This window comes from Erinaceus europaeus, chromosome 12 (assembly GCF_950295315.1).
Source record: "Erinaceus europaeus chromosome 12, mEriEur2.1, whole genome shotgun sequence".
NCBI lineage: Eukaryota > Metazoa > Chordata > Mammalia > Eulipotyphla > Erinaceidae > Erinaceus > Erinaceus europaeus.
Genome location: NC_080173.1, coordinates 99,299,627 through 99,327,538, shown reverse-complemented (window position 1 = coordinate 99,327,538; position 27,912 = coordinate 99,299,627). Strand labels below are relative to the sequence as shown.

Sequence of the window (27,912 nt, the reverse complement as noted above, 5' to 3'; positions counted from 1 at the left end):
TGGAGTGCTGGTCTGCTTTCTGCTTTCCTTTCCTTTTTAATATTTCACTTGTTAATTAATGAGAAAGATAGGAGGAGAGAGAGAAAACCAGACATCACTCTAGTACATGTGCTGCCAGGGATTGAACTCAGGACCTTGTGCTTGCAAGTCCAGTGTGCCATCTCCTGACCACACCTTTCTGCTTTTCTAAATCTTTTTTTCTTTTTCACTTATTTTTGGATAGAGACAGGAATTGAGAGAAGAGGAGGAGTTAGAAAGGGAGAGACAGAGAGACACCTGCAGCCCTGCTTCCCCAGTCATGAAGCTTCACCCCTGCAGGTGAGGACCAGAGGCTTGAACCATAATTAATGTGTGCACTTCACCAGGTGTGCCACTCACTGCCCAGCCCCTTTATATATAATTTATTTGTTTATTTATTTTAGTTCTTTCTACTTTTCTAGCAACTACCATCACTGTCTCAGTTCCTTGGGGTGTTTCTCCCTGAATCTGGGATCTCCCAGCTCCCTCCTCCTCCGTGTGTTCTAGCAAAGACAGGCCTGCAGACCCTTTATTCTCAGGGTTTAATCAGTAATTACTGGAGGAAGATTACTTTGAGCAGCAGTGGAAAAGACGAAGCTGGGGCCCTGCACTTAAACCTGATGAGCTGTCTCCTGGTCCTTCTTCCAGCCATTCCAGGGGCTCAGGGGTGAGAGTTAGTAATGGACTCCCTGCGCACGGCAGGGAGAAGCCAGCACCACCTCTGCCCGCCAGGCTCTCCAGGCCAGGTCTCCCTGACACCTTTCATCACAGAGTCCCTGGCCCGAAGACCAGCATTCCTCCTGCTTTAGATGTGTCCTGAGTCTCGTCCCTTCTTCAACCTGACTTTCCACCTTGTCCCGTTCCCACTCCTCCAGCCCGTTAGCAGTCCCGTGAACCCTGCCTGCTGTGTATTTTCAGCCTGTTTGCTGTGAGCAGGAGCCGTGACCCGTGTGATGCCTGCCATGCAGGGTGCTCCCGAGGGCACCGAGCGAGCGGCCAGGTGGTTGCTGTAAGGCCTGCAGAGTGAGTGCAGCCCCAGAGACAGTGTCCCTCCCGAGGGTGTGTCCTGCAGCTGGCGGGAGGTGTTCGTGTATGTTGTGCATGTCGTGCATGTCAGACACACGCTCTTTCCTGCTCGGGACGTGGGCACGACTTTACCTCTGTGCTCACCTCTGGGTTCTCACAGAACTTGGAGCAGGCATTCTGGAAAGGATGGAAAGGGACAACAGCTCCCTCTAGGGGCTTTTGGGCTCATAACTGTCAAGACTAGGTTCAGGCTCTCCTCAAATAGTGCCGCCAAAAAGACGCTTAGTAAAGTGGTTTTTAGACCAGTGTCTCCTTCCTGCTTCATAACTACACAACTCGCAAACTGGCTCCCTCCTGTCACCATCCTGGACGTGCAGGTCCAGTTGATAGGGAGCGTGGTCTGTATTCAGCATGATGCCAAGCAGTGAGGGACCGCCAGCGAGGAGGTGTCCCGGCCTGAGAGGGACAGGAATGTCATATTCCATAGCACTCTTTCCTGCCTGCGTCCATGGACTGTGCCAGCTCCTAGTCTGTGGCCTTTTGGATGTTGCTCTCGAGTTGCTGTCAGAGCAGGAGGCATGAGTGGAAATCATGCTGGAGACTCAGGGAAGTTTACCTCTTGGCTAGCATATACACAGAGTGCTTTTACAAGTCTCGTTCCGTCAGTCAGTGCTCCAGGAGAAAGGTGTCATTCTTGACACCTTTGTATGACCTTAAGCGCGTTGTTCGCCTCGCCTTGCTGCCTGGCCCATATGCCTCAAGGACAAAGCCAGTTGAGGCAGCAATGAAACGCCGACTGTAGGATTCAGATTAAGCCTAACGCCAGGCTCCTGAGACATTCTGCCCACCCGGTCCTGGCGGGTCTGCTGGCGGGACCTAGCGGTGCATGTTTGTGAGTAAGAAGCCTCATGGTGACCTGGAGGAGAAAGAAAGCGCTTGGGTGGAGAAAAGTTCACCAGGCAGATTGCTGCTTTAACCAGGGCGCTGCTCGGCTCTGGCTCATGGTGGTGCCAAGGGCGTATTTAATCTGGGGCCTTGGCGTCTCAGGCCTGAAGGTGTTTTGTAACCACTGTGCTATCTCCCCAGTCAGTTGTTTTTGTTTTGTCTTACTGTGTTTTTAGTTTGGGTAATTTTATTATATTGCATACTCTCTCTTTAATCTAGAGCAGTGAGTCTGGACTTGATACCCTTACAAGTTCAGTCCCAAGAGGAGCACCCAGTGTCCCACCCGGAGCCCCCGACAAGGCCATGGGCGACTCCACCCAGGACCTTCCAGTGTTTCAGAAATAACTGAAATGTCTCTCTTGCTCTGAATGTTCCCCTATCGTCTTTTCTTATGCCAAAAGGCTTCACCCCAAAAATTGTCTGGGTGTACGCCAGTTCGCCGAGACAATGATGTGTGCGGTGCTGTACGATGCGGCCAACAGCTTTATCCACCAGCACTTCGTGGAGGTGTCTATGTCAGAAGAATTCTTGGCCCTGCCATTGGAAGACGTCCTTGAGCTGGTGTCTCGGGATGAGCTGAACGTCAAATCAGAGGAGCAGGTCTGTAGAGCGCCTGCCTACCTGTACATGGCACAGCAGCTGCCACTCCTGCTGTGGCTGTGTCTGTCTGTCTGTCTGTGCCAACAGAATAGTCATCATGATACATGTGCACCTCCTGTTCATTGTGGATCTGTTTTCCACTGTGTGCATTACATAAAGGTGTTGTACGTTCTAGCATTATGTTAAACATCCAGTTGTCGTTTGGGGAGTGTGTGTCTGACCGTCTGTCTCTCTGGGCCTGTATTGTATGTGCAGCTCCACCTTTTGGGAGAGACAGAGAGGAGAAGCACTGCAGCCCTGGCCCAGCCCTGTGCAGCTTCCCTGCCAGGGTCACGGTGCGCCTGAGTGCTGCTGGGCCTTGTCCGGGGCTTCCACACCATCAGGCGCTTGTTACACTCTCAGGGCAAGCTGTCTCCTCGCCTCAGCCAGATGTGTATGTGCTGGGTCGCCACCCTTGAGCCCGTTCCTGGACAGGATATCTGCAAGGCTAACTATGAGAGTTGATGCTGGTGTGAACTAGAATACGTACAGATGGCTTTTTGAGTCTTGTGCTCAAGGAGAGCAGGGCACTGAGGAAGTCCCTGGAGAAGAATTTGAAATCGAGGGAGGCTTTTTTTTTTTCTCCAGGGTTATTGCTGGGCTCGGTGCCTGCACCATGAATCCACTGCTCCTGGAGGCCATTTTTTCCCCCTTTTGTTGTCCTTGTTGTTGTAGCCTCGTTGTGGTTATTATTATTGCCATTGTTGATGTTCGTTGTTGGCTAGGACAGAGAGGAATGGAGAGAGGAGGGGAAGACAGAGAGGGGGAGAGAAAGACAGACACCTGCAGACCTGCTTCACCGCCTGTGAAGCGACTCCTCTGCAGGTGGGGAGCCGCTGAACTTCACTGGGACGGAATTTTTTTTTAGGGGACCAGGCGGTGACTCCCCTATAGCACACACATGTTCCCATGCATGAGGACCGGTTCAAGCCCCTGGTCCCACCTGCAGGTGGGAAGCTCTCAGGTGGCAGAGCAGTGGTGCAGGCATCTCTCCTCTCCCCCTTTCTCTCACAGCCTCTATTAAGAAAAACAAAAATGGGGGCCAGGCGGTGGCACACCTGGCTAAGCGCACTCATTACAGAGCACAGGGACCCGGGTTCAAGCCCCCAGTCCCCACCTGCAGGGAGAAAGCTTAACAAGTGGTGAAGCAGGGCTGCAGGTGTGTCTCTGTCTCTTTCCCTCTCTGTCTCCCCCTCCCCTCGCAATTTCTCTGTTTCTATCCAATAATAAATTTAAAAGATTTTTTTCTTAAAGACAGCAGGAATGGTGGAGTAGTGCCGGCACCAAGCTCCAGCAGTAACCCTGGTGGCAAAAAAAAAAAAAAAAAAAAAAAAAAGATCCCGGTTCGAGCCCCCGGCTCCCCACCTGCAGGGGAGTCGCCTCACGGGCAGTGAAGCAGGTTTGCAGGTGTCTGTCTGTCTTTCTCTCCCCATCTCTGTCTTCCCCTCCTCTCTCCATTTCTCTGTCCTGTACAACGACAATGACATCAACAACAATAATAACTACAACAACAATGAGAAACAAGGGCAACAAAAGGGGAAATAAATAAATATAAAAAATTTTTGAAAAATTCAGCTGAGTGTGAGTAAGAGATAGGCACATGGGAATTGAGGGCTTCTGCACACTAATCTGTGGGATTTATCCTGGAATGAAGATTGGTGAGGAAAGATGGAGGGGGGGTGTCAGGGAGCCTCAGTGTGAAGAAGGAAGACAGTGTCAAAGGCCACACGGAGTCAGCTACTGAGCTAGAGGGACCAGGACAGTGGGCACGTACTAGGAACTCAGATACATAATCGAAACACTTCATATCATAGAAGAGGCGAAGCTATTGGCAAAGCAAGGTGTGGTGGTCAGGAAGTCCTCTGAGGTCAAAGAAGACATCTTTCTAGGAGTGGTCCAGAACAGCGTCACTGAGAGTGCAGGGTACCGGTCTCTGAGAGGAGAAAGGAAGGGTGGCTGTTTTTACTGTCAAGGGAGTGGTGCAGGTGGTCTGGAGAGAGCAGTGAGTCACGCTGCTCTGAGCAGGGAGGCTGGCTGCCTGGATAAGCAGCAGGTGCAGAGTTGGGGGTCAGGACCCGGCCTTGTGTGCGTGAGGGCCCGGCTAGGGAATCTCCACGGACAGCACAATGGTTCTGTGCTGTGTCATCCTCTCTTTCTGTCTGTCTCTCTAAAACAAGGAGTGAAATGGCCGCTCAGCAGTGCTGCTGTGCACGCATGTGGCCCTGGGCACCCTCCAGCGTCACAAAACAAAACAAAAGCAGAGCAGCAAGTATGTGGACATAGAGCCATGCCTTCAAGAGGGAAAGTGGGACCCCAGCAGCGGCGCCCCAGGTTGAGCACAAGGCCTGGGATCCAGCCCCGCTCCCCACCTGCAGGGAGGAAGCCTCACAAGCAGTGGAGTAGGCGTCTCTCTTTCTCTCTCTCTGTCTGTCTGTCCATCTCCCCATCCCTTCTCAATTTTTCTCTGTCCTGTCAATTAAAATAGAAAGAAAAAAAATAGAGGAAAGGTGAACTTGAATGAGACGAGTGGGGGCCAGGTGGTGGTGATCCCAGTAGAACTCCACGTCAGCACCTGTGGGGATGCAGGTTCAAGCCCCCAGCTCCCCACCTGCAGGGGAGAAGCCTCATGAGCCACGAAGCAGTACTGCAGCTGTCTCTCTTTCTCGTTCCCTCTCCCCTCTCAATTTCTCTCTGTCCTAACAAATAAGGAAAAGGGGGGAAAAGGAAAAGGAAAAAATGGCCACCAGGAGCAGTGAATTCATCCTATAGGCACTGAGCCCTAGAGATAACCCTGGTGGCAATAAAAAAAAATAGGGGAGTCGGGCGGTAGCACAGTGGGTTAAGCACACGTGGTGTGAAGAGCAAGGACCGGAGTAAGAATCCCCATTCGAGCCCCGGCTCCCCAACTCCTGCAAGGGAGTTGCTTCACAGGCGGTAAAACAGGTCTGCAGGTGTCTCTCTTGCTCTCCCCTTCTGTCTTCCCCTCTCTCCATTTCTGTCCTAACAATGACAACATCAATAACAACAACAATAACTACAACAACAATAAAAAAAAGGGCAACAAAGGGGGAAAATAAATAAATAAAATAGGAAGCTGGGCGGTAGCACAACAGGTTAAGCGAAAGTGAAAGGGCCAGTCTAAGGATCCCGGTTCGAGCCCCCGGCTCCCCACCTGCAGGGGAGTCTCTTCACAAGTGGTAAAGCAGGTCTACATGTGTCTGTCTTTCCTCCTCTCTGTCTTCCCCTCCTCTCTCAATTTCTCTCTGTCCTATCCAAAAACAGCAACAGCTATGACAACAATAACAACTCCAACAAGGGCAACAAAATGGGGAAAATGGCCTCCAGGAGCAGTGGATTCGCAGTGCTGGCACCAAGTCCCAGCAATAACCCTGGAGGCAAAAATAAATAAATAAATACACAAGTAAATGTAAATAAACAAAATATATAGGCGAGATGAGAGGGCATTGGAGGTGGGGAGGAAAGTCAGCCTGGCGTAGCTGGTGGTGGAAAGAACCAGGGAGTGAGATGTGAGAACAGCGGGCAGGACAGTGAGCAGACATTATACACAGTGCAGTAAGGAAGAATGAACCATTGCCAAGTTTCCACTGAAGAAACAAAAGCTACTGTAGTCACCTAGGTTTGTGTGCTCTACCCGACTGAATTAGGCAGCTGCAGAAATGGAGAGGGAATAATGGACCCAGGAGGCCAGATGAAGTGAAGATTGGGTCCAGGGAGCTGCCTCAGGACGGGGACCGAAGGGTTCCAGACCTGCTGTATGTGACAGGTCTTTGAAGCCGCGCTGGCCTGGGTCCGATACGACCGGGAGCAAAGAGGGCCCTGCCTGCCTGAGCTGCTGTCCAACGTCCGCCTGCCCCTCTGCCGACCCCAGTTCCTGTCTGACCGAGTGCAGCACGACGACCTGGTGCGCGGCTGCCACAAGTGCAGGTGAGTACAAGTGGGCCGCACAGGATGCTGCCCGCGACCCAGCCAGCAAGCAGAGCCTGGCGGCTGAGCCCTCTCCTGTCTGGCACAAGAGAGAACGGACTTGGGGTAGGCCCTCTTTTTATTATTATTATTATTATTATTATTAAAAGGAAACACTGACAAAACCATAGGATAAGAAGGGTACAACTCCACACAGTTCCCACCACCAGAACTCCCTATCCCATCCCCTCCCCTCCCTGATAGCTTTCCCATTCTCTATCCCTCTGGGAGCATGGACCCAGGGTCATTGTGCAATGCAGAAGGTGGGAGGTCTGGCTTCTGTAATTGCTTCCCCGCTGGACATGGGCGTTGACAGGTCGATCCATACTCCCAGCCTGTCTCTCTCTTTCCCTAGTGGGTCAGGGCTCTGGGGAGGTGGGGCTCCATGGCCGCCACCACAACCACCCCCCCCCCAAGGCCAACTGTTGTAGCCATCTTCCTGACCTCCACATGCCAAGTATGTGCCAGTTAGAAGACGCTTGTTCTGATCTCACTAGGTGAGGTGAGCTCTGTTCACCCAGCCCCCCCCACACACCCCCAGTTTGGGCACATGCTTTTTTGTTTTGTTTTGTTTTGTTTTGTTTTTTATTTTTTAACCAGAGCACTGTTAAGCTCTGGCTTGTGGTGTGGGGGACTGAACGTGGGACTGGATGCATGCCTTTATCAGCTCTGTATGGTTCCTCCTGGACTCAGCTGAGCTGGATATAGACAGCCACAGAGACAGAAGTCCAGGGAAGGGATAGCTAGAGAGACACCTGCAGCCCTGCTTCACTGCTTGAGAAGCTTTTCCCCTGTGGGGAGGGCCGGGGGGCTTGGCTGAATTGTTGAGACCCAAACCTTCCAGCAGACTTTTTTTGTTTGTTTGTTTCCTCCAGGGTTATGGCTGGGGCTCGGTGTCTGCACTACAAATCCACGGCTCCTGGAGACTGTTTTTCCCCATTCGTTGCCCTTGTTGTTATTGCTATTGTTGTCGTTGGATAGGACAAAGAGAAATGGAGATAGAAGAGGAAGACAGAGGCAGGGAGAGATAGATAGACACCTGCAGACCTGCTTCCACCACCTGTGAAGTGACCCCCCTGCAGGTGGGGAGCCAGGGCCTCCAACCGGGATCCTTACGCCAGTCCTTGTGCTTTGCGCCATGTGCACTTAACCCACTGTGCTACCGCCTGGCCCCCCAGCAGACTTCTCTTCCCAGGTTTTCCCTGAGAGTGTCAATGGGGAAATCAAGGCTGAGAATGTAAGTACGGACCACACAGAAGAAGATACTGCCAGTCCTGACACCTTACCTCTTATTCCAGAGACCTGGTTGATGAAGCAAAAGACCATCACCTCATGCCTGAGCGCCGACCACACCTGCCGGCTTTCAGAACGCGGCCTCGCTGCTGCACGTCCATCACCGGGCTAATCTACGCTGTGGGGGGCCTCAACTCAGCAGGTATCTCGCAGCTCCCCTTCGTAGAGCCTTTGGGCTCTGTAAGTGAAGAGGCGCCAAAGCAGCCCGGCTCCACTGTCCCCGCCCTTGCCCTCTGCTTTCTGAATAGTTGTGCACCAGAGCATGGCAGGTACTAATACCACTAGTCAGGGTGTCAGAACTAGAGGCCAGGTCCCCATACTGTAATAGATGGGGAGTAAGACCCGGACCACTACAGTCACACAAGTTGTTTTGGTAGAATGGTGAAAGGATGAACACTCAGGCTCCAGTTCCCAAGTTCACGTTTTCCTGGACTTCACACTTGAGTGTGCCATCTATTCCACCCAGGATGGCGTACAGTCAGACACCCCGTTCTGTTACTTGGTCGGCCACGTTCAGTCCTGTGGCTGTTGAGGGCTAGACTGTGAGAACGCCACTGTCAGAAGGAAGAGTCCGACTACACGGCGCCTGCCACTGTCCGCCTTCCTTTCACTCTGCATAAGCACACGCGCTCTGTCTGTGTGTTCAGGGAAACTCTGTGGGCGCCCTTCCCACTCCCACCCCAACTCCTGCCCCTCCCAGAACCTTTGTAAGGCAGTGGAGAGCGTGATGCAGACACCTGAGCCCTGGCCCAGTGGCACAGTGCTCTCCGTGAGAGCTGTGTCTTTTCAGTATTATCCAGGTTTATGGAAAGTGGGGGTTGCTGGGCTGTTCTGTTTTCACCTGAAGGTCAGTGAAAAAAATGGAGATTAGTCTTGTTGTTTGTTGACCATATCTATGACTTTGAGAGATAAGTCTTCAAATAATAAATGCTGGACTACACAGGTTCTAAATGTTCCAAGACAGAGTAAAGTAAGGAGGGTTACTTTATTATTATTATTATTATTATTATTATTTAATAGACCACTGCCCAGCTCTGGCTTATGGGGGCATGGGGGATTGATCCTGGCACTCAGGACTTCAGGAATGAGAATCTGCATAACCAGCATGCAATCTCCTCCACTCTTAGTGTGTTCTATGTTAGACGTATAGAGCTGTGTATGTTAGGTACTTTCCCAGCTATATGCCTTTTCATATATACGAGCAAAAGATGGTGACACAAGGCACCTTGCCCACCAGTGAGTGCGAGTCAGGGTCAGAAGCAGGTTCTCCTCTGGGCAGGCCTCCTGTGGGTCAGGATCAGAAGCAGGCTCTCCTCTGGGCAGGCCTCCTGCGGGTCAGGGTCAGAAGCAGGCTCTCCTCTGGGCAGGCCTCCTGCGAGTCAGGGTCAGAAGCAGGTTCTCCTCTGGGCAGGCCTCCTGCTAGTCATCTTCAGAAGCAGGTTCTCTGGGCAAGCCTCCTGCAAGTCAGGGTCAGAAGCAGGCTCTCCTCTGGGCAGGCCTCCTGCGGGTCAGGGTCAGAAGCAGGCTCTCCTCTGGGCAGGCCTCCTGCGGGTCAGGATCAGAAGCAGGTTCTCCTCTGGGCAGGCCTCCTGCGGGTCAGGGTCAGAAGCAGGCTCTCCTCTGGGCAGGCCTCCTGCGGGTCAGGGTCAGAAGCAGGCTATCCTCTGGGCAGGCCTCCTGCAAGTCAGGGTCAGAAGCAGGTTCTCCTCTGGGCTGGCCTCCTGCAAGTCAGGATCAGAAGCAGGTTCTCCTCTGGGCAGGCCTCCTGCGGGTCAGGGTCAGAAGCAGGCTCTCCTCTGGGCAGGCCTCCTGCGGGTCAGGGTCAGAAGCAGGCTCTCCTCTGGGCAGGCCTCCTGCGGGTCAGGATCAGAAGTAGGCTCTCCTCTGGGCAGGCCTCCTGCGGGACAGGATCAGAAGCAGGCTCTCCTCTGGGCAGGCCTCCTACGGGACAGGATCAGAAGCAGGCTCTCCTCTGGGCAGGCCTCCTGTGAGTCAGGGTCAGAAGCAGGTTCTCCTCTGGGCAGGCCTCCTGCTAGTCAGCTTCAGAAGCAGGCTATCCTCTGGGCAGGCCTCCTGCGAGTCAGGGTCAGGAAGCAGGTTCTCCTGTGGGCAGGCCACCTGCGGGTCAGGGTTAGAAGCAGGCTCTCCTCTGGGCAGGCCTCCTGCGGGTCAGGATCAGAAGCAGGTTCTCCTCTGGGCAGGCCTCCTGCTGGTCATCTTCAGAAGCAGGTTCTCTGGGCAAGCCTCCTGCAAGTCAGGGTCAGAAGCAGGTTCTCCTCTGGGCAGGCCTCCTGCGGGTCAGGGTCAGAAGCAGGCTATCCTCTGGGCAGGCCTCCTGCAAGTCAGGGTCAGAAGCAGGTTCTCCTCTGGGCAGGCCTCCTGCGGGTCAGGGTCAGAAGCAGGCTCTCCTCTGGGCAGACCTCCTGCGGGTCAGGATCAGAAGCAGGCTCTCCTCTGGGCAGGCCTCCTGCGGGACAGGATCAGAAGCAGGCTCTCCTCTGGGCAGGCCTCCTGCGGGTCAGGGTCAGAAGCAGGCTCTCCTCTGGGCAGGCCTCCTGCGGGTCAGGATCAGAAGCAGGTTCTCCTCTGGGCAGGCCTCCTGCGGGTCAGGATCAGAAGCAGGTTCTCCTCTGGGCAGGCCTCCTGCGGGTCAGGATCAGAAGCAGGTTCTCCTCTGGGCAGGCCTCCTGCGGGTCAGGATCAGAAGTAGGCTCTCTGGGCAGGCCTCCTGCGAGTCAGGGTAAGAAGCAGGTTCTCCTCTGGGCAGGCCTCCTGCGAGTCAGGGTCAGAAGCAGGTTCTCCTCTGGGCAGGCCTCCTGTGGGTCAGGGTCAGAAGCAGGTTCTCCTCTGGGCAGGCCTCCTGCTAGTCAGCTTCAGAAGCAGGTTCTCTGGGCAGGCCTCCTGCAAGTCAGGGTCAGAAGCAGGTTCTCCTCTGGGCAGGCCTCCTGCGGGTCAGGGTCAGAAGCAGGCTCTCCTCTGGGCAGGCCTCCTGCGGGTCAGGATCAGAAGCAGGTTCTCCTCTGGGCAGGCCTCCTGCGGGTCAGGATCAGAAGCAGGTTCTCCTCTGGGCAGGCCTCCTGCGGGTCAGGATCAGAAGCAGGTTCTCCTCTGGGCAGGCCTCCTGCGGGTCAGGATCAGAAGTAGGCTCTCTGGGCAGGCCTCCTGCGAGTCAGGGTAAGAAGCAGGTTCTCCTCTGGGCAGGCCTCCTGCGAGTCAGGGTCAGAAGCAGGTTCTCCTCTGGGCAGGCCTCCTGTGGGTCAGGGTCAGAAGCAGGTTCTCCTCTGGGCAGGCCTCCTGCTAGTCAGCTTCAGAAGCAGGTTCTCTGGGCAGGCCTCCTGCAAGTCAGGGTCAGAAGCAGGTTCTCCTCTGGGCAGGCCTCCTGCGGGACAGGATCAGAAGCAGGCTATCCTCTGGGCAGGCCTCCTGCGAGTCAGGGTCAGAAGCAGGTTCTCCTCTGGGCAGGCCTCCTGCAAGTCAGGGTCAGAAGCAGGTTCTCCTCTGGGCAGGCCTCCTGCGGGTCAGGGTCAGAAGCAGGCTATCCTCTGGGCAGGCCTCCTGCAAGTCAGGGTCAGAAGCAGGTTCTCCTCTGGGCTGGCCTCCTGCAAGTCAGGGTCAGAAGCAGGTTCTCCTCTGGGCAGGCCTCCTGCGGGTCAGGATCAGAAGCAGGCTCTCCTCTGGGCAGGCCTCCTGCGGGTCAGGATCAGAAGCACGTTCTCCTCTGGGCAGGCCTCCTGCGGGTCAGGATCAGAAGCAGGCTCTCCTCTGGGCAGACCTCCTGCGGGTCAGGGTCAGAAGCAGGTTCTCCTGTGGGCAGGCCACCTGCGGGTCAGGGTCAGAAGCAGGCTCTCTGGGCAGGCCTCCTGCGAGTCAGGGTAAGAAGCAGGCTCTCCTCTGGGCAGGCCACCTGCGGGTCAGGGTCAGAAGCAGGCTCTCCTCTGGGCAGGCCTCCTGCGGGTCAGGGTCAGAAGCACGTTCTCCTCTGGGCAGACCTCCTGCGGGTCAGGGTCAGAAGCACATTCTCCTCTGGGCAGGCCTCCTGCACTGGGGAAACTCTTGATCTGTTTCCTGCAGCTCAGTTTCAAGCGTGTGGCACACCTCATTACAACTTCAGACTGGCCGATCTGGGGGCCGGGTTGGAAGCCTCTTGTCTGATTCTGGTTTTCCTTGAAGAATCAGGTTGGGTCTGTGGGATAGCTCACTTGGGTCGTATGCTGCTTTGGCATGTGCATAACCCAAGTTCAAGTCCAGATCCCACATCCTTGAAGTAGCTTCAGTGCTATGGTCTCTCCCACTCTCTCTCTCTAACTCTATCTCTCTTCCTCTCACCAATAAAAAAGAGAGAGAGAGAGTGAAGGGAAGAAGACTAGGTTTGGGTTTATCCTGGTTGATAATTGTTTGGTGGTCCTTCTGTTAAGTAGTTCTGTGGGGAAAGCTACTGAGTGAAATCTAACATTCCATATAATCAGTACCTAGTACCAACAGCTGTGATCTAAATGAGTGGTCTCATTTGTTTAATTTGAGTAGCAAATTTTTATGCAGGTGATTCCCTGAATGTGGTGGAAGTGTTCGACCCCATCGCCAATTGCTGGGAGAAGTGCCACCCCATGACAACTGCCCGCAGCCGTGTCGGCGTGGCTGTGGTGAACGGGCTTCTCTATGCCATCGGAGGGTATGACGGCCAGCTACGGCTGAGCACGGTGGAGGTCTACAATCCAGAGACGGACACGTGGACCCGAGTGGGGAGCATGAATAGCAAGCGAAGGTATTCCGGAAGTTAGTGTGTCTCTGGGAGCACGAGCAGGGCACGCAGGAAAGTCAGACTCCAGCTTTGGCCTGGAGGTTTCCTGCTGCCAGGCCAGGGGGCAGGTCCCATCTGCTTTAAAGTCAGAATCGCTGCCTGTCTTTGAGGAACGTGGGGAGACAAGACATGGACATGTGGAAGTTATATTGTTGTTTAAGTGCCAGATAAGGACTGAAAATGTGTGTGATGGACGATGCAAGGAGGGAGAGAAACTGGACTGGAAGATCTCAGGGAAGAGGTGGGATTAAAGCTGAAACCTAAGAATAAGGAGGTCGGAGCTTTTATTAGTGGCGAAAGCAGTCCAAGGCATTTCCTTTGTGTTCCCTGCCCCAGAGCCCCATCCCTTAAGAACCATATGCAGCTTCCTGCATGCACACACCTCACCACGCCCTGGATAGGTGGGCCATGACGCAGTCCTCAGGCACAGCCACATAGGCATTTGTGAGGTGACCAAGTTACATGACACTTAACACAGTCTGGCTTTTTTCCTCTTCCTGTCACTTTCCTGTTCATATTTCCTGAATAAGAAGTGGGAAGAGAGGGCATTCAGGTAGCGCCTCCATTTAGCCTTCTTAGTGTGCTGAAGCAGCAGGTGGCATGTCACTTTAAAAAAAAAATTCTTAGGAGTCGGGCGGTAGTGCAGCAGGTTAAGTGCACGTGGCACAAAGCGCAAGGACCAGCGTAAGGATCCCGGTTTGAGCCCCCAGCTCCCCGCCTGCAGGGAAGTCACTTCACAGGCGGTGAAGCATGTCTGTAGGTATCTGTCTTTCTCTCCCCCTCTCTGTCTTCCCCTCCTCTCTCCATTTCTCTCTGTCCTATCCAACAATAATGACATCAATAACAACAACAATAATAACTACAACAAAAAACAAGGGCAACAAAAAGGGAACATAAATAAAATTAAATTTAAAAAAATTCTTGAGGGGCTGGGTGGTGGTGTACCTGGTTGAGCGCACATGTTACAGCGCTCAAGGACCTGGGTTCAAGCCTTCAGTCCCCACCTACAGAGGGAAAGCTTCACAAGCAGTGAAGCAGGTCTCTCTTTCTCTCTCCCTCTCTATCTCCCCTACCCTCTCGATTTATGGCTGTCCCTATCCAATAAATAAAGATAATACATTTTTTTTAATTTTTTATTAATGCAAGAGAGAGGAGAGGGAGGGAGAGAGAGGAACCATAGCATCACTCGGGCTCATGTGATGCTGGGGTCAAACTCAGAACCTTCTTCAAAGTCCAGTGCTTTGTCTGAGCTGCACCCCAGGCCTCTCGAGACCTGACAGCTAACACCAGGCTTGGAGTATTTTCATGGTCAAGTGGTAGGAGCTTAGAGCAAGAGCAGAGCCGGCCATATTCTTCCATTCCTCTACCTTGCTTAGACTGTCTAGGATCAGCTGTTTAAATGCCCTGTGTTTCTCTTGCAAGACAGACGGAGGGGAGGAAAGCAGCTGCGTGTTCCCTCCTCCTTTATCCAGAACAACTCTGTATTGCTTCTTTGACATATGGCCAACTTAAAGGGGGTGGGGAATCAGTTCCATAAATTTGACTTTTGAAAAGAGCAGTTTGAAAACTGGACTAGCTGCTTTATAAGAACATTCTTGCGGTATAATTTTGTGGTCTACGTATTTGCCTCCCCAATCACATTGTCTGGCCTTGCTGTGGATTCTCCACCTGTAAAACTGCTTGACAAAAAAAAAAAAAAAAAAAAAGTCAAGTGACTGCATGTGGATGGGTAGAGGTATACTTAGTGAATTTGTGATCTTCCCAAAAGGCAGTGAGCTGTCCTCTTTTCAGAATGCTTGCAGGAGTCTAGTACTGTATCCAGTAAGGAGACGCTGTGTGAATCCGTTTGATTTGCCTTGTTCACTTTTTTTAAAGTATTATTATTGGGCAGAGACAGAAATTGAGAGGGAAAGGGGAGATAGAGAGGGACAGAGAGACACCTGCAGACTTGTGTCACCACTCATGAAGCTTTCCCCCTGCAGGTGAGAACCAGGGGCTTTGAATCTGGGTCCTTGCACACTGTAATGTGAGCGTTCAACCAGGTGTGCCACCACCTGGCCCCTGCCACGCACACTTTGTAGTACATAGTTATTTTACTTATTTAGGCTAGAGATAGGAAAATTGAGAGGGGAAGGGGAGGTAGGGAGAGAAAGAGAGACATCTGCAGACCTGCTTCACCACTCGTGAAGCCTCCCTCTCGCAGTTGGGGACCGAGGACTTGAACCCGGAACCCAGCTCATTGCACACCGTAACATGTGCGCTCCGCCAGATGCGCCATGTACAGCTGAAAGGTAGTTGCAGGCCTGATACCTTATCTTCACGTTTGTTAGACATCAGGTTCGTCTTCAGTCTTCTCCAGCATCAAGTTTGAAAACACTGAAGCAGGCAGCTCAATGTCTGTTTTTGTTTTTCACGAGGCTTTCCGTGAAAGGCCTGGTTACACTAGGCCCCTGGATGTCTGATAGTCGGAGAACTTGGCATGGTGAACAGTGTGGTGGTTGGGCTTATTTTATCATTATTATTATTATTATTATTATTATTATTATTTTAATATTTTATTTTTGAGAGAGATGCAGAGACACAGAAGCACCAGAACACTGCTCAGCTCTGGCTATGGTGGTGTGGGGAACTGAACCTGGGACTTTGGAGCCTCAGGCATGAGAGTCTGTTTCCATAATCATTATGCTATCTCCCCCGCCCTTATTATTATTTTTTATTCCACCCCTTCTTGTGACCATTTTTATTTTCTCTTTTAAGTCCTTTTTTTGGTGAGAGACTGAAACTGAAGAGGAGGCGGCAAGAGGGAGTGATGCCTGCAACACTGTTTCATTGCTTCTGAAGCCTCCCCCATAAGTAGGGACCACAGGCTTGAACCCTTTCCCCCCTTTGGGACAGTGACAGAAATTGAGAGCAGGTGGGCGAGATAGAGATATCTGCAGCACAGCTTCACCACGTGGGAAGCTTTCCCTTTGCAGGTGGAGACCAGTGGCTTGAACGCAGGTCCTTGACTATGGTGACGTGGGCTCTGCTGAGTGCACCACCGCCGTCCCCAGCTGCGTTTGTCTTTTAAGTCTGAAGCCTGCCCTCTCTGCAGAGCCTGGGAAAGGGAGCCCACACTCCTTAGTCGCAGCTGCTACTCTGTACAGTGACGATGGCGATACTTCTTTGCAAAGTATGGCAAGGGTTGAAAATAAGACCCAGACGGAGTCGGGCGGTAGCGCAGCGGGTTAAGCGCAGGTGGCGCAAAGCACAAGGACCAACCTAAGGATCCCAGTTCAAGCCCCCGGCTCCCCATCTTCAGGGAGGTCACTTCACAGGCGATGAAGCAGGTCTGCAGGTGTCTGTCTTTCTCTCCCCCTCTCTGTCTTCCCCTCCTCTCTCCATTTCTCTCTGTCCTATTCAAAAACAACAACTACAACAATAAAACAACAAGGGCAACAAAAATGAATAAATAAATATTTAAGAAAGAAAGAAAATACAGACCCAGTGTGCGGTGCATTGGATTCGCATGCGTAAAGTCCTCAGTTCAGTTCCCATTATCTCATACGCCAGAGTGATTCTCTGGTTCTCTTTCTCTCCCTTTCCCTCTCTCATTAATAAATAAATGTGGGGTGGTCCGGGAGGTGGCGCAGTAGATAAAGCACTAGACTCAAGCCTGAGGTCCTGAGTTCAATCCCTGGCAGCAAATGTACCAGAGTGATGTCTGGTTCTTTCTTTCTCTCTTCCTATCCCTCTCATTGATAGATAAATAAAATATTAAAAAAAAAAAAAAAAAAAAGCACAGACTTGGAGCAGGTCGCTCTATTAAAAAAAAAAAAGTAAATGTGGGGTTTGTTTTTAATTTTTTATTACCTTTATTCATTGGATAGAGACAGCCAGAAATCGAGAGGAAGATAGAGAGGGGGAGACAGAGACACCTGCAGCCCTGCTTTACCACTCACAAAGCTTTCCCCTTGCAGGTGGGGACTGGAGGCTCAAACCTGGGTCCTTGCACATTGTAATATGTGCGCTCAACCAGGTGCACCACCACCCAACCCCAGATGTGTTTTGTGTGTGTGTTTTTAAGATAACACTGGGGGGGGGGGGAGATAACATAGCATAATGGTTCTGCAAAGAGACACTCATGCCTGAGGCTCCGAAGACCCAGGTTCAATCCCCTGCACCACCATCAGCCAGAGCTGAGCAGGGCTGTGGTAAAAAAGAGAGGACAGAAAGCACTGAGCATGTAGTGCCTGGCGTGTGGTAGAGAGTGTGCAATGGGCATGCGCTGTTGCATCACCCACGAAGACAAACTGTGCAGGACACGTGATGAGAGACAGGATGGCGTGTAGTGACGCAGATAGAAAATCAGGCTAGCCAAAAGCAGCTTCTTTCCTGTCAGTTTTTTTATGTATATTTATTTTCCCTTTTATTGCCCTTGTTGTTTTATTGTTGCTGTAGTTGTTGTTGTTATTGATGTCATTGTTAGATAGGACAGAGAGAAATGGAGAGAGAAGGGGAAGACAGAGAGGGGGAGAGAAAGACAGACACCTGCAGACCTGCTTCACCACCTGTGAAGCGACTCCCCTGCAGGTGGGGAGCCGGGGGCTCGAACCGGGATCCTCACGCCGGTCCCTGCGCTTCGCACCACGTGCGCTTAACCCGCTGTGCCACCGCCCAACTCCCCCCTGTCAATTTCACCCCCTCGTGATGTTCCCAGGATTCCTTTAGGAAGAGTGAGTTGACGGCTATGTTTGTTTCTCATCATGAGAGCCACCCCAAGAAATCTGGGGCCTGTCAGGATGACAACTCTGTCTCTTTCAGTGCCATGGGGACAGTCGTCCTAGACGGGCAGATCTACGTCTGTGGGGGCTACGATGGCAACTCTTCTCTCAACTCTGTGGAAACCTACTCACCTGAGACGGACAAGTAAGGACTGTAGCTCCCTGGGGCAGTGGCAGCTTGCTCCAGAGACAGTGTGAAAAATGGGAAATAAAGTTTCTAGCTAGGCATCCCGGGAAGGTCTTGCCTTTCATTACTTCCCAGATGACAGACATTTTATAACCCCTGGCTAGACGAATTTTAAAAAATAAATAATGCAGGTGGCTGAAAACATCTGTTTAACGTTCTGTATCTCTTAGCTAAATCAGTCTATCTTAATGGAAATGAAAGTCAAGAAATAGAGAAATAGCACTTCCCAGAGGGGGCAGGACATGACTGAAAACTTAAGCGTCCCGTGGCCAGGCTAGAAACAGTGCGGCGTGCAGGTTGCGTGACAGACTTCCATCCGTGTGTGAGGCACCAGAGGGCCCCTTCCGTCTCTGGCAGCACCGCAAGTCAGAACAGAGCAATGCTCTGGTAAAAAAAAGTCAGGTCAAATAAGTTTGAGGAGCATTGATGCCTGTGCCATCAGACCCGCTGGTTTCCTGTAACACACATTGACATTTAAAGGAAGGAAAACAGTGCAGTGTTCTGTAACCACTTCGTACCGCACCTGTTTTCACGTGCTGGAATCATTTTGCAGAACCCTCTTTGGGAAATACTGACAAGGCTAACTTGAAATTTTCATTTCAGTGCATAAATTCTATCATTAGATAACAAAATACAGTCTGATCGGTGAAAGGGATTGATGACTCAGTGCTTCTCAGCTAACAGCCCACTCAACATGCTCCGTGTCACACAGCAAATAGGTCGTCAGCGACGCAGAGCACATGTGATCATCCTGTGGGACCTGCTTTGGAGCTCTGGGGATAGAGTGGGTGGGGAGTGTCTTCGTCTCCCTCAGCCTGGGGGGCTGCCCTCTGAGGGGAGACCCACCATGGTTAGGGGAGGTTGCATTGTAGTCAGCGATAGCAAGAGGACGGTTTAGAGATGAGAGTGGTCGATGTGATGGGAAAAGAGGTGTTAGAGTGTATAAAACGTTGGACCTCAAACAGGATCTTGATTAATTGACTGAGGGATACCTCCGAGGCTCCCAGCAGTGCAGGGCCCTCCACTTGTCCAGGGGCGAGGTTGGGGATGTATTTGACTCTACGGCCGTCTGGGGTGAGGCGCTTTTCAGCCATCACATCTTCAAATTCATCTGCGTTAAACTGGTGAAGCCCCACTTCTTGGAGATGTGGATCTTCTGGTGTCCGGGGAACTTGGGCTTGGCCCTGCGCAGGCCTCAATCACATACCCCTTGTTCTGCAGCTCAGTGTGGATGGACATGATGCCCCGGCCAATGTGGAGCCTGGCCACGGTACCCTGGGGCTTCCCAAAGGCACCTCACATCCCTGTCTGGAGCCTTAGATTAGGAACAACAGGGTCAGCCATAAAGTGAACACAGAGCAGGAAGGGCTGTCTCTGGGGTCCCTTAGGGCAGCCTGTACAGGCCACAGGCCACATACACTACCCAGGGGCTGCTGTTTGCAGCCATTGCGATGAATGATTTTCTAAGAGGGATCTAGCTGTGGCATATGGCAGGAGTTGAAGCTGAAAGTAGATGAGGACCAAGTGAGAAAGAACTGGTAAGGGGGGCAGGCGGTGGTGCACTTAGTACACACAGTACTAAGCGCAAGGACCTGCACAAGGATCCAGGTTCGAGCCCCCAGCTCCCCACCCGCAGGGGAAAGCTTCACAAGTGGTGAAGCAGGTCTGCAAGTTTCTTTCCTCTCTCCTCTCTCTCCCCTCCCCTCTCAATTTCTCTCTGTCCTATCCAATAAAGATGATGGTGAAGAAATGTGACCGCCAGGAGCAGTGGATTTGTAGTGCAGGCACCAAGCCCCAGTGACTAGAGAGAAAAAAGAACTAGTAAGGGACCAAGTCACTGCCCCGTAGGAAAAGGTGAGGAGCCATTGGGGGACTTGCCGAGCAGGCTGTGCATGGACCTAGTCTGAATGGCCGGCCCTGTAAGGAGACTGTCACAGTGGTGCAAGCAGGACTGCAGAGTCAGCACAGGGATGGGAATCGGTGGGGTCAGTGGGGGCTTGGTGATCACAGCAGTGTTGAGCTTGAGGGAAGAAGGCGTAAACAGGTTGTTAAACAGAAACTGTTGGTTTGTCACAAAAGTCATGATGTATTTTTCTGGGTTTTTTATACAAAAATATGTCATGACTTTTCTGACATCCCAATAGATACCTGTTGGTCCTATTACTAAGACCAGGGAGTGCAGGAGCAGATCAGGTCTGAAAGAGAGACCTTGTTTGGGACCTGCTGGTCCTGAGTGCCCATAGTGGCGTGCGGAGAAGAGCATCCATAGTTCTGCAACTTGGTTTAGAGGCAGCAGCCAGGGAGAGAGAGAGAGAGAGAGAGAGAGAGAGCTATCAGCAGAGCTGTTGGCGGGGGCGGGGGGGTAGGAGGCAGGGGAGGCTGTTGAGGGCAAACTACACCACCATCTTCCCCACCCCTCTGAGCAGGCTCGGAAGGATACGAACACCAAATCTCATACTTCCTACTTTTTTCTCTTTCTTGAAGGTGGACAGTTGTGACTCCCATGAGCTCAAATCGCAGTGCTGCTGGGGTCACGGTCTTCGAGGGCAGGATTTATGTATCGGGCGGCCACGATGGCTTACAGATCTTCAACAGTGTAAGTCTGGCTCCTTGGGCTCTCATCACTTTCTCTCTGAGAGATATTTTGAAAGGTAGTTATTTGAAAAAACTTCAGCCTTGCCATTGCTCAGTAAAGGTTTCAGGTCTACTTGGACAATCTGTTAAAAATGCATCGAAAAAAACAACAGAACTCAGTAGCCATTTAGTGGTGTTTGCGTGGTCAGGATGTGACAGCTCACTCTTCCTCCCCAGAGCTGTTATCCTTGGCAGCTCCTACACGTGTTTGCTTAGAAGTCAGTAGGGGGGGCGGGCGGTAGCGCAGCGGGCTTAACACACGTGGCGCCCAAGCACAAGAACCAGAGTAAGGATCCTGGTTCGAGCCCCCGGTTCCCCACCAGCAGGGGAGTCGCTTCACAGGCGGTAAAGGAGGTCTGCAGGTGTCTGTCTTTCTCTCCCCCTCTCTGTCTTCCCCTCCTCTGTTCATTTCTCTCTGTCCTATCCAACAACAATAACAACAACAATGATAAACAACAAGGGCAACAAAAGGGAAAAAGTGGTGGTCCAGGAGGTAGCGCAGTGGATAAAACATCAGACTCTCAAGCATGAGGTCCCGAGTTCAATCCCCGGCAGCACGTGCACCAGAGTGATGTCTGGTTCTTTCTCTCCTATCTTTCTCATTAATAAATAAATAAAATCTTTAAAAAAAAAAAGGAGGGGAAAAAGTGGCTTCCAGGAGCAATGGATTCGTAGTGTAGGCACTGAGCCCCAACGATAACCCTGGAGGCAAAAAGAAGAGAAGTCAGTAGGAAGGGTCCGAGGAGTCGTGTGTTCGCCTGTCCCTGTAGACCTCAGAAGGAGGGCGCCCGGGAGACACCAAGCATCAGAGCCAGAGCAGGTGCTGGCAGGACCCCTCACGCCCGTCACCGGAGCATGATGGGGCGTCGTCCCTGGCCTGCGCCTCCTCTCTGACCGCCCTGCCCTCATGCCTGTCCCCGCTGCAGGTGGAGCATTACAACCAGCACACGGCCACCTGGCACCCGGCAGCCGGCATGCTCAACAAGCGCTGCCGCCACGGTGCCGCCTCCCTGGGCAGCAGGATGTTCGTCTGTGGGGGGTACGACGGCTCCGGCTTCCTCAGCACCGCGGAGGTGTACAGCTCGGGGACGGACCAGTGGTGCCTCCTCGTCCCCATGCTCACGCGCAGGAGTCGCGTCTCCCTCGTGGCCAGCTGCGGGCGCCTCTACGCCGTGGGAGGTTACGACGGACAGTCGAACCTGAGCTCCGTGGAGATGTATGACCCAGAGACGGAGCGCTGGACCTTTATGGCCCCCATGGCGTGTCACGAGGGCGGGGTTGGCGTGGGCTGCATCCCTCTCCTCACCATCTAAGGTGGCGGGGCTGTGGCGGGGTTGGGACCTGGTACAGACACAAGCGCTTCCTTCCAGGGACAGACCTCTCAGGGAGAGGCAGTGAACCAGAAGCTGGGTGAGAGGTGAGCTCGCTGGAGGTGCAGTTTTCAGGTGCTTAAGTCCTCCCCCACTGTGCTGTCCGCTGGCCCTCTGGCCCGGGCCGTCAAGATGCACAGCCTGGGACAGAAGCCCCTCTGGGTCCCGTGAGCTGGAGACAGGGCCGCCTTGCTGGACCACACGTACACAGACTCCATCAAACCCAGCTTCCACCTGCCACAGTTCTGTGGGCCGCCCACCTGTGGAAGGCCTTCCAGCCGATGCTGCTCCTGCTGCTCCTCACCTGTTCTCCAGCCTCTGTGCTGGGGCCGGTTTGCACTGGGCGGCTGCAGTGACCAAGGCAGGCAGAACCCGCGGGCTGTGGCTGGGGAGGAAGGGCGTGCTCCAGGTTGCCCTGCCTGCCCTGACGCAACCTGACGCGTGCTCGCACACCTTCCCCCTGGGGCACAGAGAAGTTTGTCCTCCCACTGGGTGAGCAGGGACTTCAGTGAGATCTTTCCCATTTTGTTCATGAGTAACAGAAGAAATCAGAAAGACACTTGAAAGAAATTTAAACAAAGGAACAACTTGAAAGAAACTGGAAAGAGAAATTTTAAGTAAGTTTTTTTTTTTTTTTTGGCAAGGACACATTAAAGACACTAACAGCAAGTATGTGTTTAAATGGAAAACTATTCAACATGAAAAGGGTGGTTTCGGCTCCCAGGGTCCTGAGGCCTCGCATAACACTCGGGATTCCCTCTGAGTCCCAGCGCGCTCCTGGCCGGTCCTGTAGCAAGGTGCTCGTGGGGGTTGCCTTCACGCCATCATCAGAGGACTCTTCTAATCACGGGCGTAGCCAGTCAGCTGGATGGCTGCCACTCTGCTAGGGGGACCTCCCAGCTGGTCGTGTGAGGCTCCAAGGTCCCTGTGGTTACCTCCACACTGCTACCACGACCCTCATCAAGAGTCCCCACCCCCACTGTCATTCCTTCTTGACTTGACCAGCAGGAATCAGATATGGTCAGATTCACACTTGTCTATCGTCCTTGGATCGTTTTCCTCATGATGATACTTCCGGGGCACATTGACCATTTGTACCTCTAGAACCTAACCAGGGACAAGGTCCTTCCACCAGCCAAGGCTGGCTTGGCTCCGTGACCTTGTCTCCCCTGCCAGTCCACTGCCCTACCCATCGCCAAGTCCAGGGTCTGGCCTCCCTCCCCCTCGCCCTTGGCAGACCAGCCAGCAAGGTGAACTTTCACATTCAAATAAAGCTGACTTTGTGTCAAGAATGAAAGGCCGAATGAATCTCTTGCTGCTGCAAAGAACAGATTTTTCTATTTCTTCCTCTGCCCTTAGTAAATGACCACTTGAAGAGACTCTGGTCCTTCTTCTTCCATCTGGATGGGACCTGCATGTAGCACAACAGGACCCAAACAGGACACTTTTCTGTGACCAGTGCACTGGGCAGTCGGGCTGTCCTTCAACTGCTGCTGCCAAAACCTGGTTTCCTAAATGCTTCCAGTAGAGACTAAAAGAGGATACGATTCCTTTAATGCAAGACTGGGCCTTAGAGCCCTGTGTCCTGTCCATTGCTGCCAGCCTGGGGTGCCCTGGAGGCCAGTTCAGAAATGGTGTCTGTCCTGCCCCAGGGCTCAGGTCTGCCAGTGTGCAGTCGCCATGTAACCAGTGGGAAGTCCTTGTGTCTTGCCACTGGGGAGCTGGGCCTCTGCTACAAGCACTTGAACATATGTTTTTATTTAAAAAAAAACAAAACAGTATGTTGTAGTTTCGGCCTTGCTTATGATGGAACGCTAGTATTTCTCACCTTCGTTTTCCTACAGAGGTCAACTCGGAGGGAAGGTGGGAGCTACACTTCCTGTTAGAGGAGTGTTATCAGTGTGTCTTACCCTAAGTCCCTTTTGTGAATCTGAAGTAGTACCAATGAGCCTGGATTGTGAAGGTATTAAGAGTCAGTCATTGGGGCAGGGGAGACAGCATAATTGTTTTGCACATGACTTTCCTGCCTGAGGCTGCAAGGTCTCAGGTTCAATCCCTGCACTGCCATAGACCAGAGCTGAGCAGGGCTCTGGTCTAAGAACCTGTCTGTGGACTGAGTGGACCTCCCCTGTTCCTTTGGAGGCTGGCCCAGGTCTTGCCATTGGAGATAATCATTTTCCTGTGACCTGCAGCTCTTGTAGAGACCTCTGTCCTCTCTCCCCTTTTACTACAGAAGTGACAGCATGGTAACAGATCAGCGTTTCCAAGTAAGAGGAAGCCAGTGCTTTGATCTGGACTCTTGAGCCCAAGTAAGCAAATACCAACATTTCCACTTTCTTCCCTTGGCTCCTCAGTCTGATGGTGGATAGCCATTTGCACATGGCTGGCCTGTTCCTTGGTTGGTAGAGCCTTTCCAAAACCGCCATAAGGAAGAAAGAGTGTAATATGGAGGCAAAGTAGATGTGTTGGGTTCTAGGTCAGCCCTGAGCAGAGAACCCTAGCATCTCTGTCCTTGGGCCTTTTCCTCTGCAGATAACACACAGGGCCTTCTCTTCTGGGTTATGTCTAAAATCAAAGGGTGGATACTTAGTCTACCCTTCTGGCTGGTCAGAGATATGACTAGGTAGACATTCTGCCCTCCTCTGTTTATTGTTTCCCAGGAAGTTTTACTTCCTTTTATTTATAAAACGCATGTATTTTGTGTAAAAAAAAAAAAAAAAAAAGAAAAAAGAAAAATAAAACAGTACAGTTCTAACATCTTTCTGCCCTTTCTGATTTTTTTTTTAATCTTAAAAATAAGTCATGGTGGCACGGGAGGTGGCATGGTGGATAAAGTATTGGATTCTCAACCATGAGGTCCCAACTTTGATCCCCAGCAGCACATGTACCAGAGTCATGTCTGGTTGTTTCCCTCCTATCTCTCTCATGAATAAATAAATTATAAAAAAATAATAATAAATAAATCATGGGTTTGTTATAATTAAAGTTGGACAAATTGAAAATAAGGGGGATGGCAGATGCGTGGTAAAAACTATCTTGGGGCCAGGTAGTGACACACCTGGTTGAGCACACGTTACAATGTGCAAGGACCCAGGTTCGAGCCCCTGTCCCCACCTGCAGGGGGAAAGCTTCATTACCGGGATATCTTGAGGGTGCTTCTTCCCAAGCAAGTGCTCTCTGGGTTGGAGAGAACTCAGCTGGAGCCAGCCTACGCTGCTGCGTGGGAGAGGGATCAGGAACTCGTGCCGGGCTAGCATCGCAGGAGACTCTGGGACTCTTCGGAGCCAGAAGGGAATCCCAAGTGTATTCAACCAGAAGAGCAGCTGTATATATACTCACCAAGTAGGGTGGAAACAGTATGTGATGTAGAGAGTGTGGAACAAAAAGAGATTGGTGGAAATCAGGGTGTGACAAGGAGAGGGGATGGAGCAAAAAGACAGTTCAAACCAGTGGATTTAAACCAGTGCCCTGCAGGCAGGGCGGTTCTTAGGTAACAGGTTATGTAAATAGACCTCAGGGTTAAGTAGGGGGAAGCTGGCGTACTGCCCAACATCTCCCCTTTCTTTTTTTAGTATCAGAAGTGCGGGGCACTTTGTGAGGCAGGGAGACTAATAGGAGGAGGCACACCTTTGGGGTTCTACTGCCCCTCCTTGCTCAACCTCTCAGTAGAGAGAGAGACTAACAGGATTGACACACCCCTCAGGCTCAAACCCTTCCAAGCTCAACCACATCCTCACAATTTCCCAACATCTCCCTCTTACTTAATGGCCATATATAAATGGGTCAGTGTCTGTAAAAGGCTCCATCTCTGTCAGGGGAATAGCAGTGTAGGGGTGAACAGAAACCTGTTGGGAAGAAACCTGAATGATAGCTTGTAAGCGTCTTCAAAAAGAACTAGCACAAGACAGGGAGGGATAAATAAGAGTAGCAAGGGACAGAGTGAGACTGAAGAGAGGTCTGGTAGGCAGAGAGGAGGGCTGCCTGATGGGGGGAGGAGTGGGGGCCTGATAAGCCGAGGGGTGAGAGGGATGATCTGGCGTTGCAAAGTTCTGAGACAGCTGGCGGAAACGTCCATGGACTTCTACAGTCAGTCCTCGAGAAGTCCAGCAGTATAAAGGGAGTGTCCAAAGGTATACCAGCAAGTCTAATAGAAGTGTCAAACCAATATCAACGACCAGGAAAAAATGCCACATGTTTATCTCAATGGGGGAGGACAGCACTAGAACTTTTCTTCTCTGTAGAGAGTGAGCTGGAACCGCCAAAACGTGACAGGCAAAACAGAAGCAGGAAGCAGACAGCAATGGGTGAGAGAAAGGCAGTAGGAAAGTCTTGTCCTTAGGAGTCCGTGAATCAAGTTCTCCAGATCGTGTCAGGTCACACATCATGGGTTTTGGGGGATGGCTGTAGTTGTGGGCAATGTCAGAGGACAGGGGTCCAAGATGGATTTCTGGGGATTCCCTATGAGCAGATGCTTCGTCATGTGAAGGCTTGACATAGCTGTAGTCAATTACTTATGAAGAAAAAACTTGTAACAAATTAGAAGTTTACTATAGTTGATAACTCAATGATTATAACTAGTTTAGGTATCTTTATAATTTTGTTTAAAGATCATTTTATGTGACCTCATGTAGCAGCAGTCTTTGTTCAGCAGGATCTTCAGACCAAATTTAGGTTAAATATATATTGATTTTTAACTATTTTTTACATTGGACTTTTAAACAAACTCACGTTAGTGACAATTTTTTTTTTTTTGAACATTTACAATGTCAGATTGATGCCAGATTTGTTGTGGATTAATTTCCACAACATTAGCTTACAGGGCATTTTGGAGGGCCCTCCAAAAATGTCCTGTATAGAGATTTTATTTTCTCCCCACCCACCCACCCCAGAGTCTTTTACTTTGGTGCGATATGCCAATTCCATTTCAGATTCTACTTGTGTTTTCTTTTCTGATCTTGTTTTTCAACTTCAGCCTGAGAGTGAGATCATCCCATATTCATCCTTCTGTTTCTGACTTACTTCACTCAACATGATTTTTTCAAGGTCCATCCAAGATCGGCTGAAAATGGTGAAGTCACCATTTTTTTTTTACAGCTGAGTAGTATTCCATTGTGTATATATACCACAATTTGCTCAGCCACTCATCTGTTGTTGGACACCTGGATTGCTTCCAGGTTTTGGCTATTACAAATTGTGCTACCAAGAACATAGGTGTACACAGATCTTTTTGGATGGATATGTTGGGTTCCTTAGGATATATCCCCAGGAGAGGAATTGCAGGATCATAGGGTAGGTCCATTTCTAGCCTTCTGAGAGTTCTCCAGACTGTTCTCCACAGAGGTTGGACCAATTGACATTCCCACCAGCAGTGTAGGAGGGTTCCTTTGACCCCACACCCTCTCCAGCATTTGCTGCAGTTACTTTTTCTGATGTATGACATTCTCACAGGAGTGAAGTGGTATCTCATTGTTGTCTTGATTTGCATTTCTCTGACAATCAGAGACTTGGAACATTTTTTCATGTGTTTCTCAGCTTTTTGGGTCTCTTCTGTGGTGAATATTCTGTCCATGTCCTACCCCCATTTTTGGATGGGGTTATTTGTTGTCTTGTTGTTGAGTTTGGCAAGCTCTTTATATATGTTGGTTATTAAACTCTTGTCTGATGTATGGCATGTAAAGGTCTCCCATTCTGTGAGGGGTCTCTTGGTTTGGGTAGTGGTTTCTTTTGCTGTGAAGAAGCTTTTTAATTTGATGTAGTCCCATAGGTTTATACTTGCCTTAGTCTTCTTTGTAATTGGATTTGTTTCATTGAAGATGTCTTTAAAATTTATGTGGAAAAGAGTTCTGCCAATATTTTCCTCTAAGTATTTGATAGTTTGTGGTCTAAAATCCAAGTCCTTGATCCACTTGGAATTTACTTTTGTATTTGGTGAAATACAGTGATTCAGTTTCATTCTTCTGTATCTTTCAACCCACTGTTTCCAACATCATTTGTTGAAGGGACTCTGTTTTCCCCATTTAGTAGTCTGAGCCCCTTTGTCAAAGATTAGATGTCCATAGGTGTGGGGGCTCACTTCTGGGCTCTCAATTCTATTCCACTGGTCAGTGTGTCTATTTATGTTCCAGTACCAAGTAGTTTTGATGACAATAGCTGTCGGACTAGCTTCGCAGGTGGGGGACAGACGACCTGAGCTGAGCTGTACACAGTATCTCTTTATTCATACAGAACGCAGCACAATCTAAGCCAAGCTAAGCT

At 51.2% G+C, this 27,912-nt stretch overlaps 1 protein-coding gene and 1 non-coding gene across 5 annotated transcripts in view; one reads left to right on the top strand and one right to left on the bottom strand.

Annotated features, from left to right (window-relative positions):
* Positions 1 to 24,416, top strand: part of KLHL18 (kelch like family member 18) — a 69,182-nt gene extending 44,766 nt beyond the window's left edge. For 2 of the 4 annotated variants that reach the window (XM_060204802.1, XM_060204800.1), the window contains 7 exons: positions 2,391 to 2,589; positions 6,413 to 6,573; positions 7,911 to 8,047; positions 12,445 to 12,667; positions 17,507 to 17,611; positions 20,138 to 20,249; positions 21,214 to 24,416. In XM_060204802.1, coding sequence (XP_060060785.1) covers positions 2,391 to 2,589; positions 6,413 to 6,573; positions 7,911 to 8,047; positions 12,445 to 12,667; positions 17,507 to 17,611; positions 20,138 to 20,249; positions 21,214 to 21,600 — 1,324 coding nt within the window. In that variant the 3' untranslated portion in view covers positions 21,601 to 24,416. Of the gene's footprint in view, positions 1 to 2,390; positions 2,590 to 6,412; positions 6,574 to 7,910; positions 8,048 to 12,429; positions 12,668 to 17,506; positions 17,612 to 20,137; positions 20,250 to 21,213 lie in introns of all 4 variants that reach the window. The other 2 variants (XM_060204801.1, XM_060204799.1) reach the window with 1 other exon arrangement.
* LOC132542291 (small nucleolar RNA SNORA70) lies at positions 19,020 to 19,147 on the bottom strand. The gene has a single exon (XR_009553386.1). It is a non-coding gene; the product is annotated as a small nucleolar RNA SNORA70 (small nucleolar RNA).
* Positions 24,417 to 27,912: the final 3,496 nt, after the last annotated feature.